The sequence below is a fragment of the Narcine bancroftii genome, chromosome 13, assembly GCF_036971445.1.
Source record: "Narcine bancroftii isolate sNarBan1 chromosome 13, sNarBan1.hap1, whole genome shotgun sequence".
Classification (NCBI taxonomy): domain Eukaryota; kingdom Metazoa; phylum Chordata; class Chondrichthyes; order Torpediniformes; family Narcinidae; genus Narcine; species Narcine bancroftii.
The window spans coordinates 69,748,050-69,774,611 of record NC_091481.1 but is presented as its reverse complement, the minus strand read 5'-3'; the positions used below and the strand labels follow the sequence as shown (position 1 = coordinate 69,774,611).

At 43.1% G+C, this 26,562-nt stretch overlaps 1 protein-coding gene across 2 annotated transcripts in view; it reads left to right on the top strand.

Annotated features, from left to right (window-relative positions):
• Positions 1-586: 586 nt before the first annotated feature.
• The window catches only part of LOC138748382 (uncharacterized), a 63,403-nt gene continuing 37,427 nt past the window's right edge, over positions 587-26,562 (top strand). The window contains exons 1-3 of one of the 2 annotated variants that reach the window (XM_069908481.1): positions 587-672; positions 12,591-12,783; positions 13,924-14,268. In XM_069908481.1, coding sequence (XP_069764582.1) covers positions 12,633-12,783; positions 13,924-14,268 — 496 coding nt within the window. In that variant the 5' untranslated portion in view covers positions 587-672; positions 12,591-12,632. Of the gene's footprint in view, positions 673-12,271; positions 12,784-13,923; positions 14,269-26,562 lie in introns of those variants that run through there. The other variant, XM_069908482.1, reaches the window with a different exon arrangement.

Below are 26,562 nucleotides of genomic sequence, written 5' to 3'. Positions count from 1 at the left end.
ACCAATGTGTCTGCCTCCACCAGATGTTGCCAAGTAACATAGCAAAGTTTAAGGCAACTTCAGGATTGAAGGGCATCCACTTAGAAGAGGAAACTTTTCAGCCAGAGATTGGTGAATCTGTGGAATTTGTTGCCACAGACGGTTGCGGAGGCCGGGATGTTGGCTGTATTTAAGGCAGAGATTCTTGATTAGCCAGGGCATCAAAGGTTATGGGGAGAGGGCCGGGCAGGGTGGGGAAATAGATCAGCTCGTGATTGAATGGTGGGGCAGACTTGATAGGCTGAATAGCCTATTTATGCTGCTATGGCCTTGCTGTGTTATGGTTTGTATAAGAGTAAAAATCAGCCATGTTTACCGCTGAATCTCAGAATTTGCTACTTGTTCTTTGAAGCATTAAAATACAGCTAATAATTTTTATCAGCTACTGGAGTATTCCCCATATTTCCAAAGGTTATGCAGAAAATTGGATGAAAATCTATAGTTTTCTCTTGTACATCATTGTCCAACTAAGGTATTTTGTATTTTGTACAGATTTCTCCCGAGAATATAATAAAGAAATGATTGACCCTGTGCATGAAACACATCACCGATGGATTGTGCCAACAGTCATCATTGTGATCTTATTGTTCCTCCTGTTACTTTATGTTTTACATCAACATTTCAGAAGACGTGGTGAGTATCTTATCTTGGTAAACCAGAAAATCTGTAGACGCTGGGGCCTAATGCAGTGCACAAAGTACTGGGAAAACTCAGCAGGTCGTGCAGCATCCACAGGAGTGTTGAAATTCAGGCAGTTTCAACATAACCCACATTCCAAAATGGTATGGCTTTGGAAGGTTAATTGGTCATATGAGTGTATTTGGGCAATGTGGGCTATAAGGATCTGTTACCCTGCTGTATCTCAAAATTAAAAATTAAATTAAAAAATCTTGTAATGTCTACCCCATCCAGGCAGAGCAGCAGCCCCTGAATAACACTTGGAGCCAGGCCTGGAGTTAAACCCAGCTCACTGACTTTTTCTACGTTAGAAGGCAAGAACGAACCTCTGACCCCTCTCCCTGACATTATCGCATGCAGCAATTAAACCCTTGGAGTCTAAAAATATATCAAGGCTCTCTGAAGTTTGGGTTCTGTGTTTGCCACACACTTCGTTTTGCTTTGTTTCTTTGATTTTCTGATGGGCACAGTTCCTTTCACAGTGAAACACAGAAATCTGCAGAAGCAAAACCCACTGAAACTCTGTCGATCTCGCAGCGTCCATAAAGATATAGAACCGACGTTTCAGGCCTGAGCCCTTCTTCAAGAGACTGGCTGAGTTCCTCCAGCATTTTTATGTGTTTTTATTACAGTTCTTTTCAACTTTTCTTTTGTTCCTCTCAAATATTTCACCTGTATGAATGATTTTCTTTGGGAAACCTCCCAGCAGAGGTCACCAGAGAGCAGCCAGAGGTTGGTCGACCTACTTTCTCTCCAGAAGGACGCAAGTCAATTTCAATTACTAAATTGGTTTACCAAAGGAGATGAAACAGTCCCACCTGTCCACCCTTATGCCCGTTTAGGCTAACACACTGCAGCACATCAGAGTGCATTCAATCATCCTGCCTTCTATGGGACAGAAGGATCCCATGCCATTCATATCTGTCAAGAAAAGACTATTTAGACTGCCCCCAACCCTACCACCAGAGACCAAGAACCCCATCCAACCTGACGCCAGACAGGCAACCCCTACCCCATTCCAATACTCCAATTGTTGGCTTTCTCCAATCAGTAAAACACAAAATGCTGCAGCAACTGAGATTGAAGTGAGAATGGAATGCTGGAGAAGCAGTGCATCTTTATCTTTGCTAAATAAGGTACACTGTTTGACCTGCTGAGTTTCTCTAGCGTTGTGTTTTTACTTTTTCTATGTCAGGTGAGGCAAGAACTAGAGGACATGGATTAAAGGTTTGGGGGAACTTCGTCACACAAGGAGTGCTGAGAGTGTGGAACAAGTTGCAAGCTGAAGTGGTGAATGCTGCCTCAATTTCAAAATTTAAGATAAAATTTGAATAAATATATGGAAGGGGAGGGGCATGGTCCGGGTGCAGGTCAGTGGGACAAGGCAGAATAATAGTTTGGCGCACACTAGATGGACCAAAGAGCCTGCTTCTACACTGTAGTGTTCTTTGGTCGTCATCCAGAAAATGGTGGCCTAGTGGAGGCAACTGTGCCTCCCAATGACACCCACATGAGGTGACTACCAGGATCAACATTGCTTTACCGCCCTGAGCTCAGTGTCTTGTTGGGCTATTGCAGGGGTCAGGGTCAACCAGTGCAGTGGGCTGGCTGCTTCCTTTACTGAAGGCCATCTGAAAGGCAGGTGGGCAACCATAGCAGACAGGTTTCATGGCACCCACAAGGGTTGGCACTTTACTGCTCCAATTGCCAAGATGGGCAGCAACATCTGTTATATGGCCAACACCAATCCCCAAACTACTCTCCTTTGAGCTCTGTTAGAAACAAAGAACATTGCAGCACAGAACCTTTGACCCACAATGTTGTGCCAACCCATGTAAACCTACTCCACCATCAATTAAAGTATTCCCTCCCTCACCCCCATAATCCTCTATTCTTCGGACATCTGGGGGGCCTATCTAAGTGAAAACACAATGCTGGAGAAGGGAGTGAAACACAAAAGTCTGCAGATGCTGTGATTGTAGTAAACGCACCAAAATGAATGCTGGAGGAGCTCAGCCAGTCTCACAGTGTCCATAAGAGGTAAAGATACATCACCAATGATTTGGGTCTGAGCCCTTCCTCAAGGAGGATGCTAGAGAAACTTGACAGGTCAAACAGCATACTCTACACAGCAAAGATAAAGATACATAACCAACGTTTCGGGCGAGCCATTGAGCAATGGCTATCTAAGAGTCTTTTAAGTATCCCAATTGTACTTCCTCCATCACTACCCTGGCAATGGATTCCAGGCCCCCACACTCTGTTTTAAAGTAACTTACCTCTGAAGTTTCTCCCTAACCTTTTCTCCCCTCACCTTAAACAGATGTTCTCTGGTATTGGCCCTGGGAAGAAGCCTATCCTAGCCCTGTAATTTTGCACACCTCGACTAAGCCACCTCCTATCATCTGTCACTCCAAAGGGAAAAGCTGTTTTTGGAGGAAACGGAGAAAAAAGATTCAAGGAGATGTTCAGAGATGCAGCATTCCCATTAATTCCTGGGAATTTCTGGGGCTATGAGCACTCAAAGCGGGGAACGAGATTTCGGGAGGGGATTGAAAACTTTGAGGCCATTCAATGGGAGCACAAAGAAGCCCCAAATGCAGGATAAAGTATCAGGTTTACCATGAAATTTGTCGTTTTGTGACAGCATTACAGGAGCAAAATTGCTCTAAATTTTCGTGTAAATCCTATTCTTACAAAAATTAGTGCAAAAGAGGAGAAAAAAAAAGTGAGGTTGTGTCTGTGGTTCATTGTCCGTTCAGGAATCTGATGTGGAGGGGAAGAAGCTGTGTTTGTATCATTGGTGCTCATCTTCAGACTCCTGTGCCTCCTTCCTGATGGTAGCAGAGTGAAGTGGGTACGGCCTGGGTAGTGGGGGTCCTTGAGGATAGAGGCTTCTTCCCTAAGACACCGCCTCTTGTAGATGTCCTTGATTGAGTGAAGACTGGTGCCCATGATGCAAAACATATAGAGGCAGCACGCATATTGACAAGTGATTTATATGCAGGGCGAAAATAAGAATAAATAAATATTTTTAAATGTATAGTAGGGTCTCAAAGGATTTGCATGAGCAGTTCATCAGTCATTCAGGATTCTTACTGCCTGTGAGACGAAGCTGTTCCTCAGTTGTGCTGGCTCTGTATCTCTTCCATGACGGGAGTAGCTGAAAGATGCTGTGTGTGAGGTGGAAGGAGTCCTCAATGATTTTGCATGCCTTCTTCAGACAGCGATCCTGGTAGATCATGTCAATGGGAGGGAGGGAGTCCCCAGTGATCCTCTGTACTGCTCTTATGGTCCTGTGGAATGACCTCCAATCCAATGGTCTACCATCCTGTCTACAGGAGGTAAAAACATAACTGACATTTCGGGCCTGAGCTCTTCCTCAAGGTAGGAGCTAAAAGGCTGGGGAGAAGGGAAAAATTACAGGCCAACAGACAGAAGGTGTGTATTGGATATGGTAAGAGGACAAGGAGAGAGGAAAGGTGAGAATTGGTTGGGGAAGGAGGGGTGGTAGACGTTAGTTTTTGGTATGAGGCTGATCAAGCTCTTATGTTCTTGAGTTGGATTGTCACTGTGACCTAGGATTGGTGAGTGTTTGTGACCAGAGTTGTTTCTCCATCTCAGGTGAAACCATGAAGGAGCTCTCAAAGATGCATATAGACACAGCTGTTGACCAGAGCCAATGACAAAAACTTGGGGAAATATCCAGAAGGTTCTGCGGCTATGGCATGCACATTCCACCTTGTGCTGGGTAACTTTTGTTCACTCCACTCTCCAGGAGGATGTAAATGAACATGAAACCCTCCACACTCCATGTTGCCTCAGAGGAAAGGAAGCACCACATGGAATTGCCCACCTTGATTCGGTCGGATGTGTGAAGGCCCAGTCAGCAGTGGATCCTGAACATTGATTTCCATCTCACTCCAACTCCTCAAAAATGATTCACATTGTGGGTGCACACATTGTACATCAAACTAAACTGTCACAGTAGCACACCCCTGTGATGGTACAGATTCCATCACCAATGTGTATACGTACAGATTGTAGTGTAGGATGACTGTGATTGGCTGAGAGCATAGCCATGCCTACTGGCAGGTCTTAAAAGGTTGCTCCTAGCCAGACCAGGTCATTCTGGACTGGTTGACCTATTTGTGATGCGCTCCAGTCTTCTAGTTTGGATTTGGATCAACAACCCTTTGATTTTTTTTCGACGCGCTCTACAATTTTATTAACTAGAAAGTTTTGAAGGAATGGAGCTTATGCTATGGCTGGAACGCCTCGACATTGACCCACAGTCGGCTACAGCCTCGAATGACTTTAAGCACTGGGTGAGGTGCTTCGAAACATACTTACAACTCTCTGACCTGCCGTGATAGAGGACAGCCATCGACTACTAATATTGAATACTATGGTGTCTCTGAGAGTTTACCAGAGCATCCAAGACGTGACCACTTGTGCCACAGTCATGAAGGTGCTGAAAGGGCTCTACGAGTGACCGGTGAACAGGGTCTATTCTTGGTACAAACTAGCAACAAGGAGGCAACAGCCCAGTGAGTCCTGTAAAGCTTATAGTCAGGCACTAAGGGCAATGGACAGGGACTGTGCCTGCACAGACAGAACTGCTACGGAGACCACAGACGATCTCATTCGGGATGCCTACGTGGCTGGGGTCCAATTGTATGAGGTGAGGCAGACAATGGAGGATGTGGTCTTAAGTATGGACATGTACTCTCCGGACTGGACCCCACGCTCTGATGTGAGTAGGATGCCCTTCCTCTTTCCTACTACCCCCGGCACACCGACGGCCTGTTGGCTGCCACTACGCTGCCTGATGCAACCCCAAAGTGTTATTTCTGCAGGAGGGACAAGCACAGCAGGTCCCAGTGCCCGGCGAGAAAAGCCAGGTGCCAGAAGTGCCTTAAAAACAGCCACTTTGCTGTAGTCTGTTGCTCCAAAATGGCCACCGTCAAACACAGTGCCTCATGTGAAGCCCAACTGCCATCCTCCCATTCAAATATTTCTTCCTCAGAGCTCTCTTCCAATGAGAGCAAGGGCTCCACCGCATGGCAATGCCTGATGTCACGGGGCAGACGCCGAGCATGGAAGGTACAACCCACCCTCGCCGCAATGACATTGGCCTGCTTCACCCTCCCTCACAAACAACGTCCAACCAGGCCTCAGCCCCGACTTTGACGGCCCCAGCTGCCGACCAGGGACCAGCCGCCGCCATCACCGCTGACCCCCCCGCTGCCAACCAGGGACCTGCTGCTGCTGCCAACCAGGGACATGCCACACTCACCGACGCTGCCAACCGGGAACCCGCCACCACTGAGGCAGCTGACCAGGTACCCGCTGCTGCGACCAACGCTACCGACCTGGTACCGACTGATGCTGCCGACCAGTAGACATGATTCCAGCAACTACAATCCCAGCACCACGGCAGTCATGCCGGATGGTCAGGCCCCCTGACCGGTACAGCCCCTAACCTCCTCCAGGCTCTTTTTTCTCATTTTCTTTTTTTCCTCTTTTTCTTTTTTTCTCTTTTTTTTATACAGCCCTCCATCCACCCTGGGGTCAGTTCTCAAAGAAGGGGTGAATGTGATAGAATCTGTACTATCACCAATGTGTATATGTACAGATAGAAGTGTAGGATGACTGTTATTGGCTGAGAACGTAGCCATGCCTACTGGCAGGTCTTAAAGGGTTGCTCCTAGCCAGATCAGGTCACAACTGGTCGACCTATTTGTGATATGCTCCAGTCTTCTAGTTAATAAAAGCCTTGGTTTGGATCAACAACCCTTTGATTCTTTCGATGCGCTCTACAACCCCAATGATTGAAAAGCACACAAGACTAGTCAAAATATGTTTTATAAAATATAGACAGAAGTTTCTCAGTTTATATGAGTAATTTAATTTTGAAAACTTTCTGAAATTAACATTCCCACATGAAATGAAAATGCAGTTGGAAATTTACCATCATCTTGGAATTTTAGTTCAACAATTTGCAAGTAACTGAAAATATTGCCTCTGACTGAGCGAAGGTATTCGATTGATTAACTGTGGATGGAAGTGTCATTTGAACCAACTATGCTCTATAGAACCCACCTGGGAGAAAAGTGGAAAAATGAACCCCACATCCTAATGGTGGGCTCCACAAGGAAACAGCAACGCACCGAGCTGAATGAGCCACTCCACTGAATGTCTGACTTATCTGGCCTTCGCCTGGTGCAGTTATTTTTCATTTCCTTCAGTCTGCAATGATTTAGAGCCATGGGTGCTCTGTGGTTATTAAGGGAATATTGGGGTGGGGTGGGGGGGAAGGAAGGTTGAGAACCACTGTCCTTGGCTAACCCTGTCATCTTTAGGATCAACCTGATGAATTTTCTCTGCACCACCTCCAAACCTAATCGATCCTTCCTCAAATATGGAGACCAGAATTGCACTCAGTTTTCCAGACGCAGCCTCACTAGGACCTTGGACTGTTACAGCAGAACCTCCCTGCTCCTAAATTCCATCCCTCCAGCAACGAAGGCCAACGTTCTATTTGCCTTCTGCAAATTAACCTTTTGTGATTTGTGCACAAATGCTCCCAAGTGTCTCTGCAGAACAGCATGCTGAACTCTCATTATTTAAATAATCTGACCTATTTTTCCTTTTGAATGTTTACCACCATTGTTCTCCATCTCCCAGACCCTTGCAAGCTCATGTAACCTACCTATATCTCTTTGGACAGTTTGGTTTTCCACTCTGGTCTTTCTCTCTTTACTCTATGTTCATGGGGAAGGGGCTGGAAAGGGGCACTGTAGCTCCCATCATGTTACCCATGACCTTACTACATGGTGCAGCAAGCACAGGGGCTGTATGATCCCCATCCCCTTGCTCCCACTTATTAACAACAGAAATTTAAATTTAGACATTCAGCATGGTAACAGCCCCTTCTGGCCCATGAGCCCGAGCCACCCAAATATACCAATTAACCTACATCCCTGGTATGTTTTTGAACAGTGGGAGGAAACTGGAGCACCTGGAGAATGTACAAACTCCTTTCAGACAGCATGGGGTTCGAAATCCTGCCCCAGTTGTTGGCACTAACTGCTATGCTAACCAAATCTCCCTAACATGGATTATGGAGGGAACTGCTGTGTTTCAATTTTGAAATAAAATCCTGATTTTATTTTTTTTAAACATTGAAATGAAATAGCTTTATGACTAAAAATATGAATTATAAAGTTCAAATGTTGATTTATTGTCAGAGTACATACATGACATCACATACAACCCTGAGATTCTTTTTTCCTGTGGGCCAGGCAGAATTTCTACTTATTAGTATAAACTGTAGTCAAGAAAATATACATATACCAAAAAGAGAAATGTAAACAAAGAATGAAATGTAAACAAACTGCAGAAAAAAAATTCTTGAATAAATAATGTGCAAAGTAAAAGTCCTTAAATGAGTCCCTGATTGAGTTTGTTGTTGAGGAGTCTGATGGTGGAGGGGTAACAGGTGGATGGCTGTTACAGCGCCAGTGACCAGGACGGGGTACGAATCTGGTGCTGCCTGTATGGAGTTTGTACATTCTCCCCGAGTCTGTGGGTTTTCCCCAAGGACTCCGCTTTCCTCCCACTCTTCAAAATGTACTAGGGATTGGGTGTAATTGAGCAGCACAGGCTTGTAGGTCAAAATGGCCTGTCACCCTACTGTATATCTAAATTTTTTTAAATGTAAGCATTTTAAAAATGTTTCCAAGGGCTTTGTCTATGATCTGTAGCATGACGTATGATCTAGTCTGTTCCTATGTCTCGTCACACCTACAGCCTGAGTCTGCACCTCCGACAACAGGGCAAAACTTTGGAAAACAGAGGGAACAACCTCAGAGTGGTGTGGTTCACTTCTGTTGAAGGCAGCGTTAGGGATGGAGGGCAGAGAGTAAAGGCCAGGTACAGACCAATCCCCACAATTGATGGCACATCTCAACCAGGGGATACGGTGAGATCCAGGGCCAGAAATTAATCAGAAAATTTCTTTAGGCATAGTAGCAAATGGATGGGCATAGAGGACCGTTACAGAGGACACCGGTAGGTTTAGGAGCACTTGGCTACAGAGGCCAACCCTTGGAGCAGTCCCGTCCAGTGGTCTTGCTGATTTGCTTGGTCTTATCGTCATCTGATTGCACAAGTGCAACCCGATGAAACAACATTCTATGGTCCTCTATGCAAAGCATGCAGACACACAACCAGACATAACAGACATGCAAACAATGCACATACAGGACAAGTATTCAGATATACAAATAAATATTGTTTTGTGAAAGTGAGAGCCTTGGAGGGTCAGTGTGAGCAGTTCCTTTGGTCGTTCAGCATTCTCACTGCCTGTGGGAAGAAGCTGTTCCTCAGCCTGATGGTGCTGGCTCTGATCCTCCTGTATCTCTTCCCTGACAGAAGCAGCTGGAAGATGCTGTGTGCAGCGTGGAAGGGGTCCTCGATGATTTTGTGCACCCTCTTCAGACAATGATCCCAGTAGATCACATCAATGGTGAGGAAAGGGAGATCCAGTGATCCTCTCTGCCGCTCTTATGATCTTGTGGATTGACCTCCGATCCATTTCTCTGCAGCAATTGACTAGGTCATTGGAGTTGAATGAACTCCAAGGAACTTGGTGCTCTCCACTGTCTCCACTACAGAGTTATTGATTTGTAGTGGAGGGTGTTCATTCCTGGTCCTCCTAAAGATCAAGATCATTTTCTTCATCTTGTCCACGCTGAGTCTCAGGATAGAACATAAAGATAAATTATGGATATTTCAGGCCTGAGCCTTTCCTCAACCTCCTATGTGTCACCTTGGTATCTATCTCCTATGGAACACTGCGAGACCTCCTGAGTTCTTCCACCATTTCTGTGTCTTTACTACAAACAGACTTCTGTGTTTTACTCCTTGCTGTGCCTTCTGTACTTGTTTCACTGCAGCAAGTAAGAAGTCTACCAACCTTGTTCTGAATGGGTTCACACCTCCCTCTGGAGTGGAGAATTCTGAAGATACACCACCCTCCAAGTGAAGAAATGTCTCCCTCTCTCAATCCATTTGAGTTTCCTCCTTGTCCCTCTATGTCCCAGGTAAGAGAGACTATGCCCAGGGACAATATCTGCAATATAAAGCATCTAAAGGACTGCAGTGAGATTCTTCTAAACTCCAGGCATAGGCCCAGAACTCTTGCACTTTCACACGGTTGGTGTAGCAGTCGGCACAACCCTTTACAGCGCCAGCGATCAGGACTGGGGTTCGAATCCCACGTCTGTAAGGAGTTTGTACACTCTCCCCATATCTGCATTGGTTTTTCCGGGGGCTCTGGTTTCCTTCCACCGTTCAAAAGGTACTTGGGGTGTAGGTTAATGGGGTGGAATTGGGTGGCACGGGCTTGTGGGCTGAAATGGCCTGTTACTGTGCTGTGTTTCTAAATTTTAAATTTATTTAAAATTTGAAAGCCTGGTCAATCTTATAACAAATTAATTCTTCGTATGAAATTCTCCAACTTCAATATAATTGGCCCTCCCCATCCCCCCATTACTTCTCAGCCTTTTTCTCTTCTACCCTCCCACTGGTATCCACCTCTTACAGTAAAACTCCTGGTGTCTGGAATTCAAGCAACTAGCAGCCTCAGGCAACTGGCAAAAAAAATCGACAAAATAACTTAAAATTAATAGGCATAAAATAATATGTAAAAATACAAGTTTATAATTATAAAAGTAAATGTTCTCTGAAGTAACACATAAATCTTTGGTGAAGATGGGAGCAAATATTCAGCCAGTGGAGGGAGAGCCTTGGTTGGTCTTTGCTCATAGCAGCTGTTTAAAGAAGGTTGTGTGAAACAGCAATGGCGTCGCCCAGATGCAGAGCTGGTTGATGGCCACTCGGCATTGGGATAACTCCTTATCCCTGCTTAGTAAGAGTTGCCCCAGTCAGAGGCTGGTGGGGGGGGGGGGGGGGTGTTAATTATCTATAATGTTATTGTTCTTCTTTCGGGCAGCTCCATGGAGGGGGAGGAACCTGCAGATGCAGCGACGGTTAAATGTTTTCAAAGAAAGTGACTGAAAATTAAGTAAAATTCTTTGAGGTTTATATGTTGAAGTTTGTAAGAACAGTGTAGTACTTTTGTCTTTTAAATTGTTTATTTTTAATGCTGGTGTATTAGTTAGGGAGTGTAAGAGTAAGTCTCAAGCAACCAGAAAAAACACATCCGGTATCTGGATATCAGGGGTTTTACTGTGCCTCTTACCTGTTAACCTGTGCTCCTCCCCTTTACCCTTCCACCCTCTTCTCCTCCCCCCCACCTTTTTTATTCAGGGGCCTTCCAGTTTTTGTTCATGGCTGACGAAGGGCCCAGGGCTGAAACGTTGGCTACCCTTTACTCCCTATGGATGCTGCGTGACCTGCTGAGTTCCTCTAGTAGGTTTTGTGCATTTCATGCCAATGCCTCTGCCTGTGGAACTATCCTAGGAGTGTAGTCATAGAAAATGCATCTGTGGAGGCAGAGATAGAGTTAATGTTTCAGTTTCATCCTGTTTCATTTTCTACTGATGCTGCCTGAAATGTTGAGCCTTATTGGTCTCTTATCAGATTTCCAGCAGCGTCTTTCAGTTTTGAAACACAGTTTCATCTGCACTGTTGGTGAGTGGGTTGTGGTGGTTGGAGGATGAAGAGGGCAAAGCTACCAGCCCCCATCTTGAGAACCTTTTACAGGAACACAATGGAGAGCATCCTGTCAGGCTGCATCACTGTGTGGGATGGGAGCTGGAAAGCATTGGACCAGAAGTCAATAAAGAGGATCGTCAAAACGGCCAAGAGGATCCTTGGGGGTCTCCCTTTCCTCTGTGGACGACATTCACTGGGAGCGATGCTTAAATAGGGCTCCAAGAATTATCGAGGAACTGTTCCATCCAGCATCTTTGACCCATTACCATCAGGAAGGAGGTACAGGAGCAACAAAATTAGGATGGCCAGGCTGGGAAATAGCTTCTTCCTGCAGGCTGAGAGATTGACTGATTGCTGTAACAGTGCTAAATACAAAAGGAATATAAAAATATACAGTTGGAAATGTATTGGATACAATACTAAGGGCGGGAAGAGACTTTGATAAATAATTTATTCTTAATATTTATTTTTGGTTAAAAAATCTTGTATTTGCAAATAACCATATATATAACTGCTTAGAACAGAGATGTGCAGGAATTTCTTCAGCTAGAGGGTGGTGAATTTGTTGTGGAGGCCAGGTCATTGGGTGTAATTAAGGCAGAGATTGATAGGTTCTTAATTACCATCAAAGTTATGGGGAGAGGGCCAGACAGAGGGGCCGAGTGGGGAAAATGGATCAGCTCACGATTAAACAGCAGGGCAGACTCAATGGGCTGAATGGCCTATTCCAACTCCTTTATTTTGTGGTGCTAGGTGTGTGTGTGTATGTGGTCTGGAGAAATGTTGTTTTATCTCCTGGTCTGTGTATAGTCAGATGGTGATAAACTTGAACTGTCACCCACACCCATGGTTGGAAATGTTGTGCACACATCTGTGGTTGGAAATGTCACACATCGGTGGTTGGACCAACTAGGTCAACTTACAATGACAGTTTGAGGGGGAGGGAGTTGGGTGAGAATCTACAACCCTTGGCATTTGCTGAGGTAACGGGCAGAAAGGTGTGAGATCTGGGTCTGTTAGCCCTGCTGGAACAAGTTCAATATTTCCAGTGCAGTGTGGGCGATCTGGCTGGAAACTGATTTCACCGCTTTGTGATTTTGAGTAAAAAACCTTCTGTTGTCATTTATCTGAAAAGTTTTGCAATGCTCGATGCCGAAGCGTGTACCGAGAGGATTTCACAATCTCAGCCCTCTCAGGAGATTGCAGCGCCCAGCCTGGGTTAACTCCGTATGAGGATCAATCAATCACTGGCCTCATGTCTGCTAGAGATGGTCAGAAGCACAAATGGCTGCAGAGACCGGACAAAGGGCAAGCGTACTTTGCACGGCCAGACGACCATGTCCCCACAGCTGATTTGGATCCTCCTGCTGTGGGCGAACTGTAAGTGAGCTGTTCTTTCACCAACCACAGAAGGGCCAACCTTCTGCACCCCCACCCACATTGTTCCCCGTGGACCTCAGCCCCTGTACTAGACCCCTCGACACACCTATTGTTGCACCGCGCTCTCTGTCTCCATCGGAACTTCACCTGTGGAGCTCCAGAGTTGATCTCTCTCTCTCCCTCCCTATCTTTCTTCAGCCCCATTCCACACCATCAACAATGTTACACACAGTTCTATGTAAACTGGAGCATTGCTAAACATTGCCCTGTTATGTGATGGTATAGTAAAGATGTAGAAGACATTAGTGAAGCCAATTTTAGAGTATTGTGTGCAATTGGTCACCAAACTACAGGAAAGATATCAGTAAGATTGAAAGAGTGCAGAGAAGATTTATTGGAATGTTGCCTGAACTTCAGGAACTGAGTTACAGGGAAAGGTTAAACAAACTTGGACTTTATTCCCTGGAGAGTGGAAGAATGAGGGGAGATTTGATAGAGGTATTTAAAATTATGAGGGGGACAGACAGAGTAAATGTAAGTTGGCTTTTCCCACTAAAGATAAGTGAGATACAAACCAAAAGATGTGGGTTATGAGTGAAAGGGGAACAGTTTAGGGGGAACATGAGGAGGAACCACAGAGAGGAGTGGGAGTGTGGAACGAACTGCCAGCTGAAGAGGTGAATGCAGGATCAATTTTGACATTTAGTAAGAGTTTGAATAGGTAATGGATGGGAGGGGTATGGAGGGTGCAGGTCAGTGGGACTGCACAGAATTATAGTTTGGCATGGACTAGAAGGGCCAAAGGGTCTGTTTCTGGTGCTGGTGTGTTATATAGTTCTATGTATCTGGAATGACCTGTGCAGATACAAAGCCCATTAATAACACAGTCCACAAACTTGCTAGAGAAACTCAGAAGTCACACAGCAGCCACAGGTGGTAAGGTTAGACCTTACCACAGCACCTCCAGGCTTCCTTGCCGACCCCCAGCAGCTATAGATTTTCATGTCAACCCCCCCAGGATCTGCAGATTTGTTTAAACCTATTAAGGACATCAACTTCTAACAGAAACGGGCGAGACCTGTCGTGTTTGGGGCAAGATTTTGGTCATCTCCATTCACTGTCAAATCTTTTCTTCGCCAGGTGCAGATCCTTCCACCACAGCTGGGATGCCGAGGACCTCTGTGCATTCTGGAGACACAGTCATGCTGGAGTGCCAGATAGAGGAGGGATCTGATCTGTTGTACTGGTTCATGCAACGTCCTGGGGAAAGACCCATTACCATTCTCTTCCACCACTCCTCTAGAAACTCCGTGATGTACTTTAACGGCTATGGGAGTTATTTTTCTCCCTCGTTTGACCCCCGAAGCCACAGCTGTCGATTGAGGATTGCAAATGTCAATGTGTCTGACACTGGAATCTATTACTGCGCTGCCCGCACTGGAGGCGAGATGAGATTTGGCTCTGGGAGCATGCTGATGGTAACAGGTATGAAACTACCTCCTGGCCCCGAACACTCCTCCAGGGCAGTAGAACATTAAAACCATAGAACACTACAGTGCAGAAACAGAAACAGGCCCCCTTCGGCCCTTTTAGTCTTTGTCGAACCATTTTTATTTTGGTCTAGTCTCACTGACCTGCACCCACTCTTCAGGCCTCCCTTGCTGGTGAGAGGGAAGAGGCGTATTAAGCCATTCGAATGCCAGCATCCCTGCCTGGATTTCAATTAAATCACAGCAAGGTATTAACTAAGAATGGCTATTAAACATATACATTTTAAATTAAGACATACAGCACGGTAACAGGCCCTTTCGGCCCACGAGTCTGTGCCGCCCAATTTATACCCAATTAACCTACAACCCCTGGTCACGCAGAATAATTTGCATTTACATAATGCCTGTCACAGGTCTGGGCCCAAAGAGATTCATGAACCACGCAGGAAAATAAATAGTTTGAGAATCAGAATTTATTGTCCTGAACAAGTCACAAAATTAGTTGTTTTATGGAAGAATCACAGTGCAGATATTTCCCTAAATTACATTTTAAAATAAATAAATTAGTACAAAAAGATGAGGCCGTGTCTGTGGTTCATTGTCCATTCAGAAATCTGATGGTGGAGGGGAAGAAGCTGTTTTTGTACCGTTGGGTGCTCGTCTTCAGGCCCCTCCTTCCCGATGGAAGCAGAGTGAAGAGGGCATGGATCCCTCCTCTATCTGAGTGGTGGGGGTCCTTGAGGATAGGGGCTGCTTTCTTAAGACACCACCTCGATGGAGTGGTCTGGTGCCCGTGATGGCGCTGGGCGAGTTCACAACTCTCTGTAATCTTGTGCAGAGGCAGTTCTAATAATGCGACCAGTCAGAACATTCTCCTCAGGACACCTATGTAGTCCCTCATCTCAGGAACCCTCATCATTTATCTTTTCTGGATGTTCTCCAATTCTTTTCATGCGATGCTCAGATTTTAACATAATCCTGCAATTGGCATTGAACAAGCATTTAATTACAATTCAGCATGCCTTCCTGCTTATCTACTCTGGACTTCTACTGTGTCTACCTACCCTACCCTCAGGTCTTCCTGCTCCTGTTACGCTTTGAGAACAGTATCCTTTATTTGAACGATTTAGCCCCAATGAACACACGCTTTCCAGCTTTGTTTCCAGACCTCCCAGTCTGGCCCCAGAAGTTTCTGTAAGAGCTTATGCTGTTCCCCTACCCCCTGCCCCGTTGGCTAGCATAGCAGTTAGTGCAATGATATTAAGGGGCCAGTGACCTGGATTCGAATCTGGCGCTGTCTGTAAGGAGTTAGCACGTTCTCCTCATGAGCTGATGTGGGTTTCCTCCGGGTGCTCCAGTTTCCTCCCTCCCTTCAAAAAATGTACAGGGTTGGGGGGGGGGGGTTCTGTGGTTTAGGCTTAGATCATTTAACCAAGGTAAAAAAAAACAATACCCCTAATATCAGTCACTGCAAAAGATCACTATTCATGATCTGAATAATTCTCCACCTTTTTCTCGGCTATGGCCCCCTTAGGACTCCACTCAAAATTTTCGGCTCCCCTTCCCCATGACGCAGTCGAGTTCAGTTGGCTTCTTCTGTACTTCTCCCGACAAAGAATAACATTGAAAATATCCTATGATTTCAATCTGAGGCCACCCCCAAATATGTTGTATGCCCCCCTACCCCGGGGTCCATATGGCCCCTGTTGAGAATAGCTGCACCAAGGAGCAACCATTCACCACAGACGGTTTTTCTAACATTTCATTTTTCTGATGTAGCATCATTGAACTGAAACACTAACTTGGTTCCTCTCCCCGTGAATGCGGCCTGACTTGATGAGTGCACACTGCATTTACTGTTGCTTTTTAATCTCTATAAAATTCAGTTGTTGTTTCAACTTACTAAATACGGACAACCTCAAGCTTCTAACAAATCAAAATTGAGCAGAAATGTTGTAACTATCCCTCAGTTAACATATGTCAACTGGAATTGGTGGGAACAAATACGAGATTTATCTGCCCTTCCTGAAGTCCACTATCAGTTCCCAGGGACTGCTCCAACACCACAGACTATTGCAATGCACCTTTCTTTTCCACAAGCATTACTGTGAATAGTCATTATCTATCTTGTGCATCTAATGTATTTTTTAGAAGTAAAACATGAAAATCTGTAGACACCATGGTTGAAGTAAAAACACACAAATCTGGAGAAACTCAGCTGGTCAACAGCGTCCTTTATATAACAAAGGCAAATACCTAACCGACATTTTGGGCTTGAGCCCTTTATCAAACTTAAAGAGCACAGTGTAGGAGGGATGGTATTTTTTTAATATAATTTTTTATTTTTCACCATATCAACCAAAATATATACAAACGTTTCTCATTAAATATACAGTGGCATTTTCTCCCTTTTTCCCCCCCTACCCTCCCTCCCCCCTTCCCACCCCCCTCCAAAACCAATAAATATTCAACATATACAATACAGTAAAACCATTGTGTCTTCACACAATGAAAAATAAACAAGAAAAATGTGTCATCTACTTTTACACATTGAATCAAGTTGTTTTGTCTTCTTATCATTTTAGGGGGTGGAGGTTCGAGGCAAACCCTCTCTGTTATGTTCCATGTATGGTTCCCAAATTTGTTCAAATAATGTGACTTTATATTTTAAATTGTATCTTATTTTTTTCCAATGGAATACATTTATTCATTTCCATATACCATTGCTGTACTCTCAGGCTCTCTTTTATTTTCCAAGTTGACATTATACATTTTTTTGCTACTGCTAAGGCTATCATAATGAATCTTTTTTGCGCTTTATCCGATTTGAGGCCTAATTCCATACTTCTTATATTACTTAGAAGAAAGATCTCTGGATTTTTTGGTATGTTATTGTGGTGAATGTCTGCCAAGCTGCCTGTCTCCCCTCTGGCGAGCCTTGCTGTACTAACATTGGCTGTGCATTATCTCTACTGTTAAGGACACTCCCCTTGGATATAACTGTATATGCACCGATGTCTTTCATTCCTGCAGCTCCAGGACACATTTTCTTGGTGCTTTTCTTCTTATCAGTGGGAGTACTTTTCGCCTTGCACGCTTTCCCACAATAGCAGCAGGTAGCAAATCGAGCCGGGCACTTCGATCTGGGGTGCCAGCCCTTATCACAGAAGTAGCATTTTTCAGGAGTTTGCCCTTTTCTTTCCTTCAGGGTTCCAGCACTCCTGGATGTTTCCTTTTCGGTTTCTAGCATTTCACTGGACCGCATGGTCCATGTTTTGGCTAGAGTGACTGCCCGCTCGTAGGTTAAGGGCTCCATCTCGAGCAGCCTCTGTTGGATGTAACTGGAGTCAATCCCATTGACAAAAGCATCCAGGTTCAAGGAATTGCGATGTTGTTGCACATTGACTGCCCTGACATCACATTCGTTTGCCAGTGAGTCGAGGGCCAGTGCATAGGCAGCATTACATTTCCCGGGTTTCTGGCATCTAGTCAGCAACTGGTGTCGAGCAAGCACCACATTCTGCAAGCAGTCAGACTTTCCCAGGCTATAGCCAGAGTGGTACCTCCTTGCATTACGGCGAAACGGACCTCACCCAGCAGAGAGTTCAGGTGGCCCCACTGTATCGCCTCATCGACCACGTTGTTTCGAGCCATGTAGTAATCGAAACAAGCAATCCAGTGGTTAAAAATTTCTCTGGCCCTCGAGGCAGACTGGTCAATTATCAGTCGCTCTGGCTTGAGTGTTGCATCCATTTCTGCTAATAAAATTGAAGTTCCAGTTGACAAAGACGATGTGCTCAAACAATAATCATGGCTTTTATTAGCAGAAACTCATGGTACAATAATGAAAGACAATAGGTGCATATAGTTATATCCAAGGGAAGTTGTGATTTTATTGTTTTTTGTGATTTTGTTTAATATCTGATTTAGATCTTCCCAAAACATTTTCACTTTCTCACGTGCCCAAATTGTATATACTGTTGTTCCCATTACCTTCTTACAGCGAAAACATCTATCTGATAATGTTGGATCCCATTCTTTTAATTTTTGAGGAGTGATACATAACCTGTGTAATCAATTATACTGTATCATGCGTAACCTTGTGTTTATTGTATTCTTCATAGTTCCAGAACATAACTTTTCCCATACTTCATTTTTTATCTTTATGTTTAAACCCTTTTCCCACTTTTGTTTAGGTTTATAGCTTATTTCATCATTTTCCTTATCTTGCAGCTTAATGTACATGTTCATTATAAATCTTTTAATATCATTGTGTCTGTAATCACATCTTCAAAGCTGCTTCCTTCTGATAATCTCAAACTGTTTCCCAATATATCCTTTAAATAAGCTTTCAATTGATGATATGCAAACATTGTACCATGAGTTATTCCATGTTTGTCCTTCAACTTTTTAAATGTTAATAAATTATTTCCCAAAAAACAATTTTCTATTCTTTTGATTCCTTTTCTCTCCCATTCTCTAAAGGAAATGTTATCTATTGTAAAAGGGATTAATGGGTTTTGTGTCAATAACAATTTTGGTATTTGGTAATTCATTTTTTTCCTTTCTAAGTGGATCTTCTTCCATATTTTAAGTAAAATAATGCAGTACTGGTGAGTTTTTATATTGCACCAGCTTTTCATCCCACTTATAAAGTATATGTTCCACTACCTTCTCCCCTATTTTATCTAGTTCTATCTTAGTCCAGTCTTGTTTTTCCCTTGTCTGGTAAAAATCTGATAAATATCTTAATTGTGCGGCTCTAATAAGTTTGGTAACTGCAAACCACCTTGTTTATACCACTCTGTTAATTTATCTAACGCTACCCTTGGTTTCCCCCCTTTCCACAAGCATTTCCTTATTATTCTCTTTAGTTCATTAAAGAATTTCTGTTAAGGGAATTGGTAACGATTGAAATAAGTATTGTATCCTTGGGAAAACATTCTTGTTAATGCAATTTACCCTCCCTATCAACATTAGCAGTAATTCTTTCCAATGTTCTAAGTCTTCCTGCAATTTCTTTATTAGTTTGTACAAGTGTCTTAAGTTATTGTCTAACCTGATCCCTAGGTATCGGATTGCTTGTGTTTGCCATTTAAATGGTGATTCTTTTTTAAATTCTGTATAATCTGCATTACTCATTGGCATCACTTCACTTTTATTTGCATTGATCTTGTACCCCGATATTTCACCATACTCCTTCAATTTCTTATGTAATTCTTTTATTGATATTTCTGGTTCTGTTAGGTATACTATGATGTCATCTGCAAATAAACTGATTTTATACTCCTCCTTTATTTTTATCCCTTTTATTTTATTTTCTGTTCTTATCAGTTCTGCCAAAGGTTCTATTGCTAAGGCGAACAATGAGGGGGTAATGGACATCCCTGCCTAGTTGACCTACTTAATTTAAATTGGCTCGATACATATCCATTTATTGTTACCTTCGCCAATGGTCCATTATACAATGCTTTAATCCAATTAATATATTTTTCTGGTAGATTGAACCCCTGTAATACTTTAAATAAATAGTTTCACTCTACTCTGTCAAAGGCTTTTTCTGCATCTAAAGCAACAGCCACTATTGGCTTCTTATTTCCTTGAACTGCATGAATTACATTAATAAGTTTTATTTTTATCCGCTGTTCGTCTTTTCTTAATAAATCCAGTTTGATCTTATTTTTCTATTTTAGGTACACAATTGGCCAATCTGTTTGCTAATAATTTTGCTATTATCTTATAATCTGTGTTAAGTAGAGATATTGGTCTATATGATGCTGGTGTTAGTGGATCCTTCCCCGTCTTTGGTATTACTGTAATTATTGCAGTCTTACATGAATCTGGCAAGTTTTGTGTTTCTTCTATCTGGTTCATTACTTCCAGGAGAGGAGGAATTAATAACTCCTTAAATGTTTTATAGAATTCTCTTGGTCTGTCCTCTCCAGGTGTTTTATTGTTCGATAGCTTTTTTAATATATCCTGTATTTCCTCTATTTCAAATGGTTTTATCAGTTTGTTTTGTTCCTCTTCTTGCAATTTCGGCAGTTCAATTTTAACTAAAAACTCTTCTATTTTATCATCTTTCCCCTCATTCTCAGTTTGGTATAATTGTTCATAAAATTCCTTAAAGTTCTCATTAATCTCTGTTGGGTTATATGTAATTTGTTTGTCCTTTTTCCTTGATGCTAATACAGTTCTTTTAGCTTGATCTGTTTTAAGTTGCCAGGCTAATATTTTATGTGTTTTTTCTCCCAATTCATAATACTTTTGCTTTATTTTCATTATGTTCTTCTCCATCTTATACGTTTGTAATGTTTTGTATTTTATTTTTTTGTCCACCAATTCTCTCTTTTTCATTATATCATCCCTTTTTACTAATTCCTTTTCTGTACTTACTATCTCCCTTTCTAACTGCTCTATTTCCTGATTGTAGTCCTTTTTCATCTTAGTTACATAACTTATTATCTGCCCTCTAATGAAGCCTTTCATTGTGTCCCATAATATAAATTTGTCTTTCACTGATTCCATGTTTATTTCAAAATATGTTTTAATTTGGCGTTCAATAAACTCTAAATTCCTGCCTTTTAAGTAGCATGGAGTTTAACCTCCATCTATATGTTCTTGGTGGGATGTCCTCCAGTTCTATTGCTAATAACAGGGATGAATGATCAGGTAGTAGTCTAGTTTTATACTCAGTTTTTCTAACTCTCCCTTGAATATGGACCAACAACAGAAATATATCAATCCTTGAGTATGTTTTATGCCTACTCGAATAATATGAGTATTCCTTCTCCTTTGGGTGTTATCTCCTCCATATATCCAAAAATTGCATTTCCTGCATTGACTTAACCATAAATTTGGCTACTTTGTTCTTTCTGCTAGTCTTTTGTCCAGTTTTATCCATCTTTGAATCCAAATTAAGGTTAATTCCCTCCTATCAATATATTTCCTTGTGTATCTACAGTCTTCAAAAAAATATCTTGCATTAAATTTTTATCCTCATTAGGTGCATATATATTGAGCAAATTCCAAAATTCTGAGTATATCTGACACTTTATAATTACATACCTCCCTTCTGGATCTATTATTTCCTCCTCTATTTTGATTGGTACATTTTTATTAATTAATATGGCTTTTGAATTATCTGATGCTGCCACTACGTATTCTACCCAGTCTCTCTTTAATTTGTTATGTTCCACTTCAGTTAGATGCGTTTCCTGCACAAATGCTATATCTATTTTTTCTTTTTTCAGTAAATTTAATAGCCTCTTCCTTTTAATTTGGTTATGTATTCCATTAATGTTTATAGTCATATAGTTCAACGTGGCCATCTTATATCTTGTTTACACCTCATTTCCGCTTCCTCACCACCTCCTTTCCCTTTTTCCCCATTTTCATCTCTGTTTTCCCTTTTTAAACTCAATGTATGACAACACATTTAAAACCTAAAATACTGCAACAATTCCCACACCCAATATTACCTTAACCCCAAGTGCTCCCCCCCTCTCTGAGTTGCCCCTTATCCCTTGCCGGGCAACCACAACTCCCCTTTCCATTTGGATTGCGATCTTGTTCGCAAGCGTCAACTGATTTCGCAGTGACGGTTATTCTCTTCCCCCCCCACAACACTTTTTTACACATATAACAAAGCTCTCCCTTTTTTTCCCTACTTCCTTCCTTCCCTTCTGTTTTCCCTCTTCAGTTCTTTACATATACATTGTTTTTACATCTTTATATATACTTTATCACCATTCTTCATTCTTATTACATCTCTTCATCTCTCCTTCTGTCCTGCAAATGCTCTGTGAATTCTTGTGCTTCCTCCAGATCTGAGAACAGTCTGCTTTGCTCCCCGGGTATAAATATTTTAAGTACAGCTTGATATCTTTACATGAATTTATAACCTTTTTTCCAGATACAGATCGATTTTGCTGTATTAAACTCCTTCTTTAAGAGTTCAAAACTTATGTCTGGGTAAAAAAATATTATTTGATCCTTGTATTCCAATGGTTTATTATCTTTAATTTTATTCCTTGCCCATTCCAGTATATTTTCTCTTGTCATATATCTCAAAAATTTTACTAAGATGGATCTTGGGTTTTGATGTGCCTGTGGTTCGGAGCTAATGCTCTGTGTGCCTTTTCTATTTCCATTTCTTCCTGCATTTCTGTCATTCCCAGGATCTTCGGGATCCATCCTTTTATAAATTCCTTCATGTCTGTGCCTTCTTCACCTTCCTTCAGGTCCACTATTTTTATGTTGTTTCGCCTACTATAATTTTCCAACAACTCTTGTGTCTCTTTAATTTTTTTTGCCACTTTCTTCCAATTTTCCTCTTAAGTCCTTTCCGTTTCTACAGTCGTTTCTCGTTCTTCCACATTTTCTACTCTTTTCCCTATCTCTGTCATGACCTGTTCTAATCTTTGCATTTTATCTTCTGTTCTTTTCATTTTTCTTTTAATTGCATTAAATTCTAATGACAACCATTCTTTTAATGCTCTCATTTGTTCTTCGAAAAAAGCTTTATATTCTGTCCATCTGTTTTACCTTCTATTTCTCTGTGAAGATCTTGGTCTTCTTCTTCCTCTTCTTGTGTCTGTACCCGTTTTCGTGTCTTCTTCTCTTTGTATCTGTATCTCTTCTGATTTTCTTGATGAGTTGCTTGTATCACTTAGTCGGGCCTCTTCTTGCTGGGCCCCCTGCTGTTGGTCCTCCCCTTCTGGACTGCTCATCTGTTGGGCCTCCTGCTTCTGCTCCTATTGCTGTTCACCTCATCAACTTTCTTTCTTGCCTTATACCTCAATCCCTCTCCTGCCACCTTCCTCATCTTCCAGCTGAGAGCCCTGGTGTCGGGCGTCCCTCAGCTGGTCGCACCGTGGTTGTCCGCTACTCTGCTGAGACACCCTCCCGTCGGAGTTTTCTTTTACCTTTAATTGTGCAGTTGCACACTTTTGTTTGGTTCAGAGAGCCATTTTTGCATTCCACTGGTCAGGAGGTCACAAATCCACAGGGCCGGCACCAATCTCAGAGATCGGGCGCTCTTCGTCACCATGGCTCCCTGTTCCTTCGTGCAGGTAAGTCCTTCTCTCTTTTCCAGTGACTTTTCTTCTTTTTTTTCCCATTGTTTTTACTTTTTCCTTCTTGGGTGCCATCTTCTTTCTCTTCTCTGCAACTTTATCTTCTATTTTATATTTGTTGAACTTTGTCTTTTCTTGACTTTTTAAATTTTTTTCTGGAGAGGGCTGGTTTTACCCTACCGGCCACTATTTCATCACTTGACTCCTCCCCCTGGAGGATGTTATTGAGGTGGATAGAGAATTGGTTGACAGGCAGGAAGCAAAGAGTAGGAATAAATGGGCTCTTTTCAGAATGGCAGCCATTGATTAGCGGGGAACCGCAGGGCTCTGTGCTGGGGCCACAGTTATTTACAATATATATCAATGATTTAGATGTGGGAATAGAAAGCAGCATCTTGAAATTTGTAGACGACATGAAGTTAGGTAGTGGGGTTAGCTGGGTAGAGAATTGAAGGAGAGTGCATGCAGGGTGACTTGGACAAGTTAGGTGAGTGGGCCAAGAAGTGGCAGATGCAATATAATGTGGATAAATGTGAGGGTATCCACTTTGGAGGTAAGAACAGGAGAGAGGATTATTATCTAAATGGTATCTATTTAGGAAAGGGGGAAATACAGCGAGACTTGGGTGTCACTGTACATCAGCCATTGAAAGTGGGCAGGCGTGGGGAAGGTGAATGGTACGTTGGCATTCATAGCAAGAGGATTCGAGTACAGGAGTAGGGAGGTCCTGCTGCAGCCATACTGCGCCTTGGTGAGACCCTGGAATACCATGTTCAGTTTTGGTCTCATTATCTGAAGAAGGTCACCCCCGCCATGGAGGGGGTGGAGAGAAGGTTCACTCGATTAATAACAGGGGTAAAAAGACTTGCATATGAAGAAAGGTTGGATCAACTAGGCTTGTATTCGCTGGAATTTAGAAAATTGAAGGGGGGATCTTATAGAAACATATAAAATTCTTAATGAATTAGACAGACGAGATGCAGGAAGGTTGTTTCCGATGCTGTGGAAAAACAGAACCAGGGGTCACAGTTTAAGGATAAGGGGCAAGCCTTTTAGGACTGAGATGAGAAAAAAATTTCTTCTCTCAGAGACTGGTGAATCTGTGGAATTCTTTGCCACAGGAAGTAGTTGAGGCCAGTTCCTTATCAATATTTAAGAGTAGTTTAAATTTGGCCCTTGTGGCTAAGGAGATCAGAGGGTATGGAGAGAAGCCAGGAACCAAGTACTGATCAGCCATGATCATAATGAATGGCAATGTAGACTTGATGGGCCAAATGGCCGACTCCTGCACCTATTTTTCTATGTTTCTAAGAATGAATTTAGTGCTGAGTCTGAAACATATTTGACCAAGTTAGGCAGACGTTTGCTTTTGTAATTGAATAAGGTGGCTTCTGCTGCAGGAATTTTATAAAACTCAGTGGAACTAACTGGTGTAGTCAGTGACTCCAGAGGAATCAAAGATATGTGCCAGAGTTTTAAAAAAATTCTGAGAATGGGCTTTTTTAACCTTTTATATATTACAGCGGCAATGACCCGGTGCTGTCTGTAAGGAGTTTGTACATTCTCCCCGTGTCTGCCTGGGTTTCCTCTGGATGCTCCAGTTGCCTCCCACCCACTTCAAAAATGCATGGGGGTTGTAGGTTCATTGGGTTGGGCCAAAGTGCCTGTCTTGTACGGTGTGGCTCTCGTCTTCCCAGAAGAATGAGATCAGTCACCCCCGGAGCCTTGGAGCAGTGAACTAATACTCTGACTCGGAAGTGGTGGCACTTGGTGCCATGAAGATTGACAAAGAGCAGCTAGACTGCAGCATCCTCCATGTCAGACAGGCGTTCCAGTGTTTGAGGCTGCCAATGTGGTACCTTAGAAGAATAGTCGGAGGAGAGGAAGCAAACGCAGTGGGAGTTTTGGAAACCACAAGCCAATTGTCAGAAAGTACCATTGAAAACCTTAAATGGATGTTTGGGGCTTGTTGACCTAGAATCATCCATGAACAATATAGAATTGTTAATCATGGTTTTCCCCGACATTCTTGGCTCTGTGGTGATTTCTGTTATTCTTAATTTTAAAAAATTTAGACATACAGCACAGGAACAGCCTCTTCCGGCCCACAAGCCCGTGCCACCCAATTATAACCAATTGACCTCCATCCAATTGACCTGTAAACCCCCCCCCCCACGTTTTTGAAGGGTGGGAGGAAACCAAAGCCCCCAGAGGAAACCCATGCGGACACAGGGAGGATGTGCAAACTCCCTGCAGACAGCGCTGGATTTGAACCCCTGTGACAGCATTGAGCTAACTGTGCCACCAGTCTGTCACAAGAATCATACAGAGAGCCCACACCACACTCCTGCTTTTGTCCCAGAGCACTCTGTTATGTTCCTTTTCATGGGTTTGTCAGTTCTCTTTGGAAGCTACTTCCTGAGAAGAAAAAAATCTGGTCAGACATCCATGTAGGTCATGGGCATCAGACTTCACTCCATTGAGTTTTACCTGCCTTTCCCAAAGTTCCTTATGCTCCAACAACACAGAAGGACAGTCTGAACTAATGCAATACACTTTTCCATGAGCATTATTGAGAATATTCATTATCCATCTTGGGCATCTTATAAATATTTTTAGAAGTAGGTTGGAGTAAAATCACAAAATGCTGGAGAAACTCAGCTGGTCAAACAGTTTTTACATAGCAAAGGCAGCTTCTGCAGCCGCACTGACTCCTGTTCGATCCATCGGCCACCCAGCTCCAGATCCAAACCTCCGACATGGTCAGGACGTTTTCATCGCCCTTCTTGCCCTCAGCGCCCTCTCGAATCCCAGCCCCCGATACCTGGCCCCAGTAGCCTGCTGCCCGATCTGGTCCCCCGACCGTAGGTCGCCCGCAGCCTGTGGTGGGTCCCTCAGCTGCTGAGCCCCTCGCTGCACTGAATCCCCATTGTTCTCCCTTCGCTGATCAATCTAATCAGCTTTCGTTTGCGCATCTTCAGATACTAGAACCTGTTGTGGTTTATTTGAAGAACCAAAATAAGTATCTAACAAGCACAGTTTCCTTGAAACGTCACCTCTCTACCACCAGAATTAATACCAGTGAAAGTAGAACAGGGTAAAACTGAATTTTGTTTTGTGACCTGCCTGGCCCCATTAATGCCTCTGCACCAAGATTGCACACCTCAACGCTCTATCTGTCTGCCTCAATCTCCTTTGCAAGCAGCAATTTT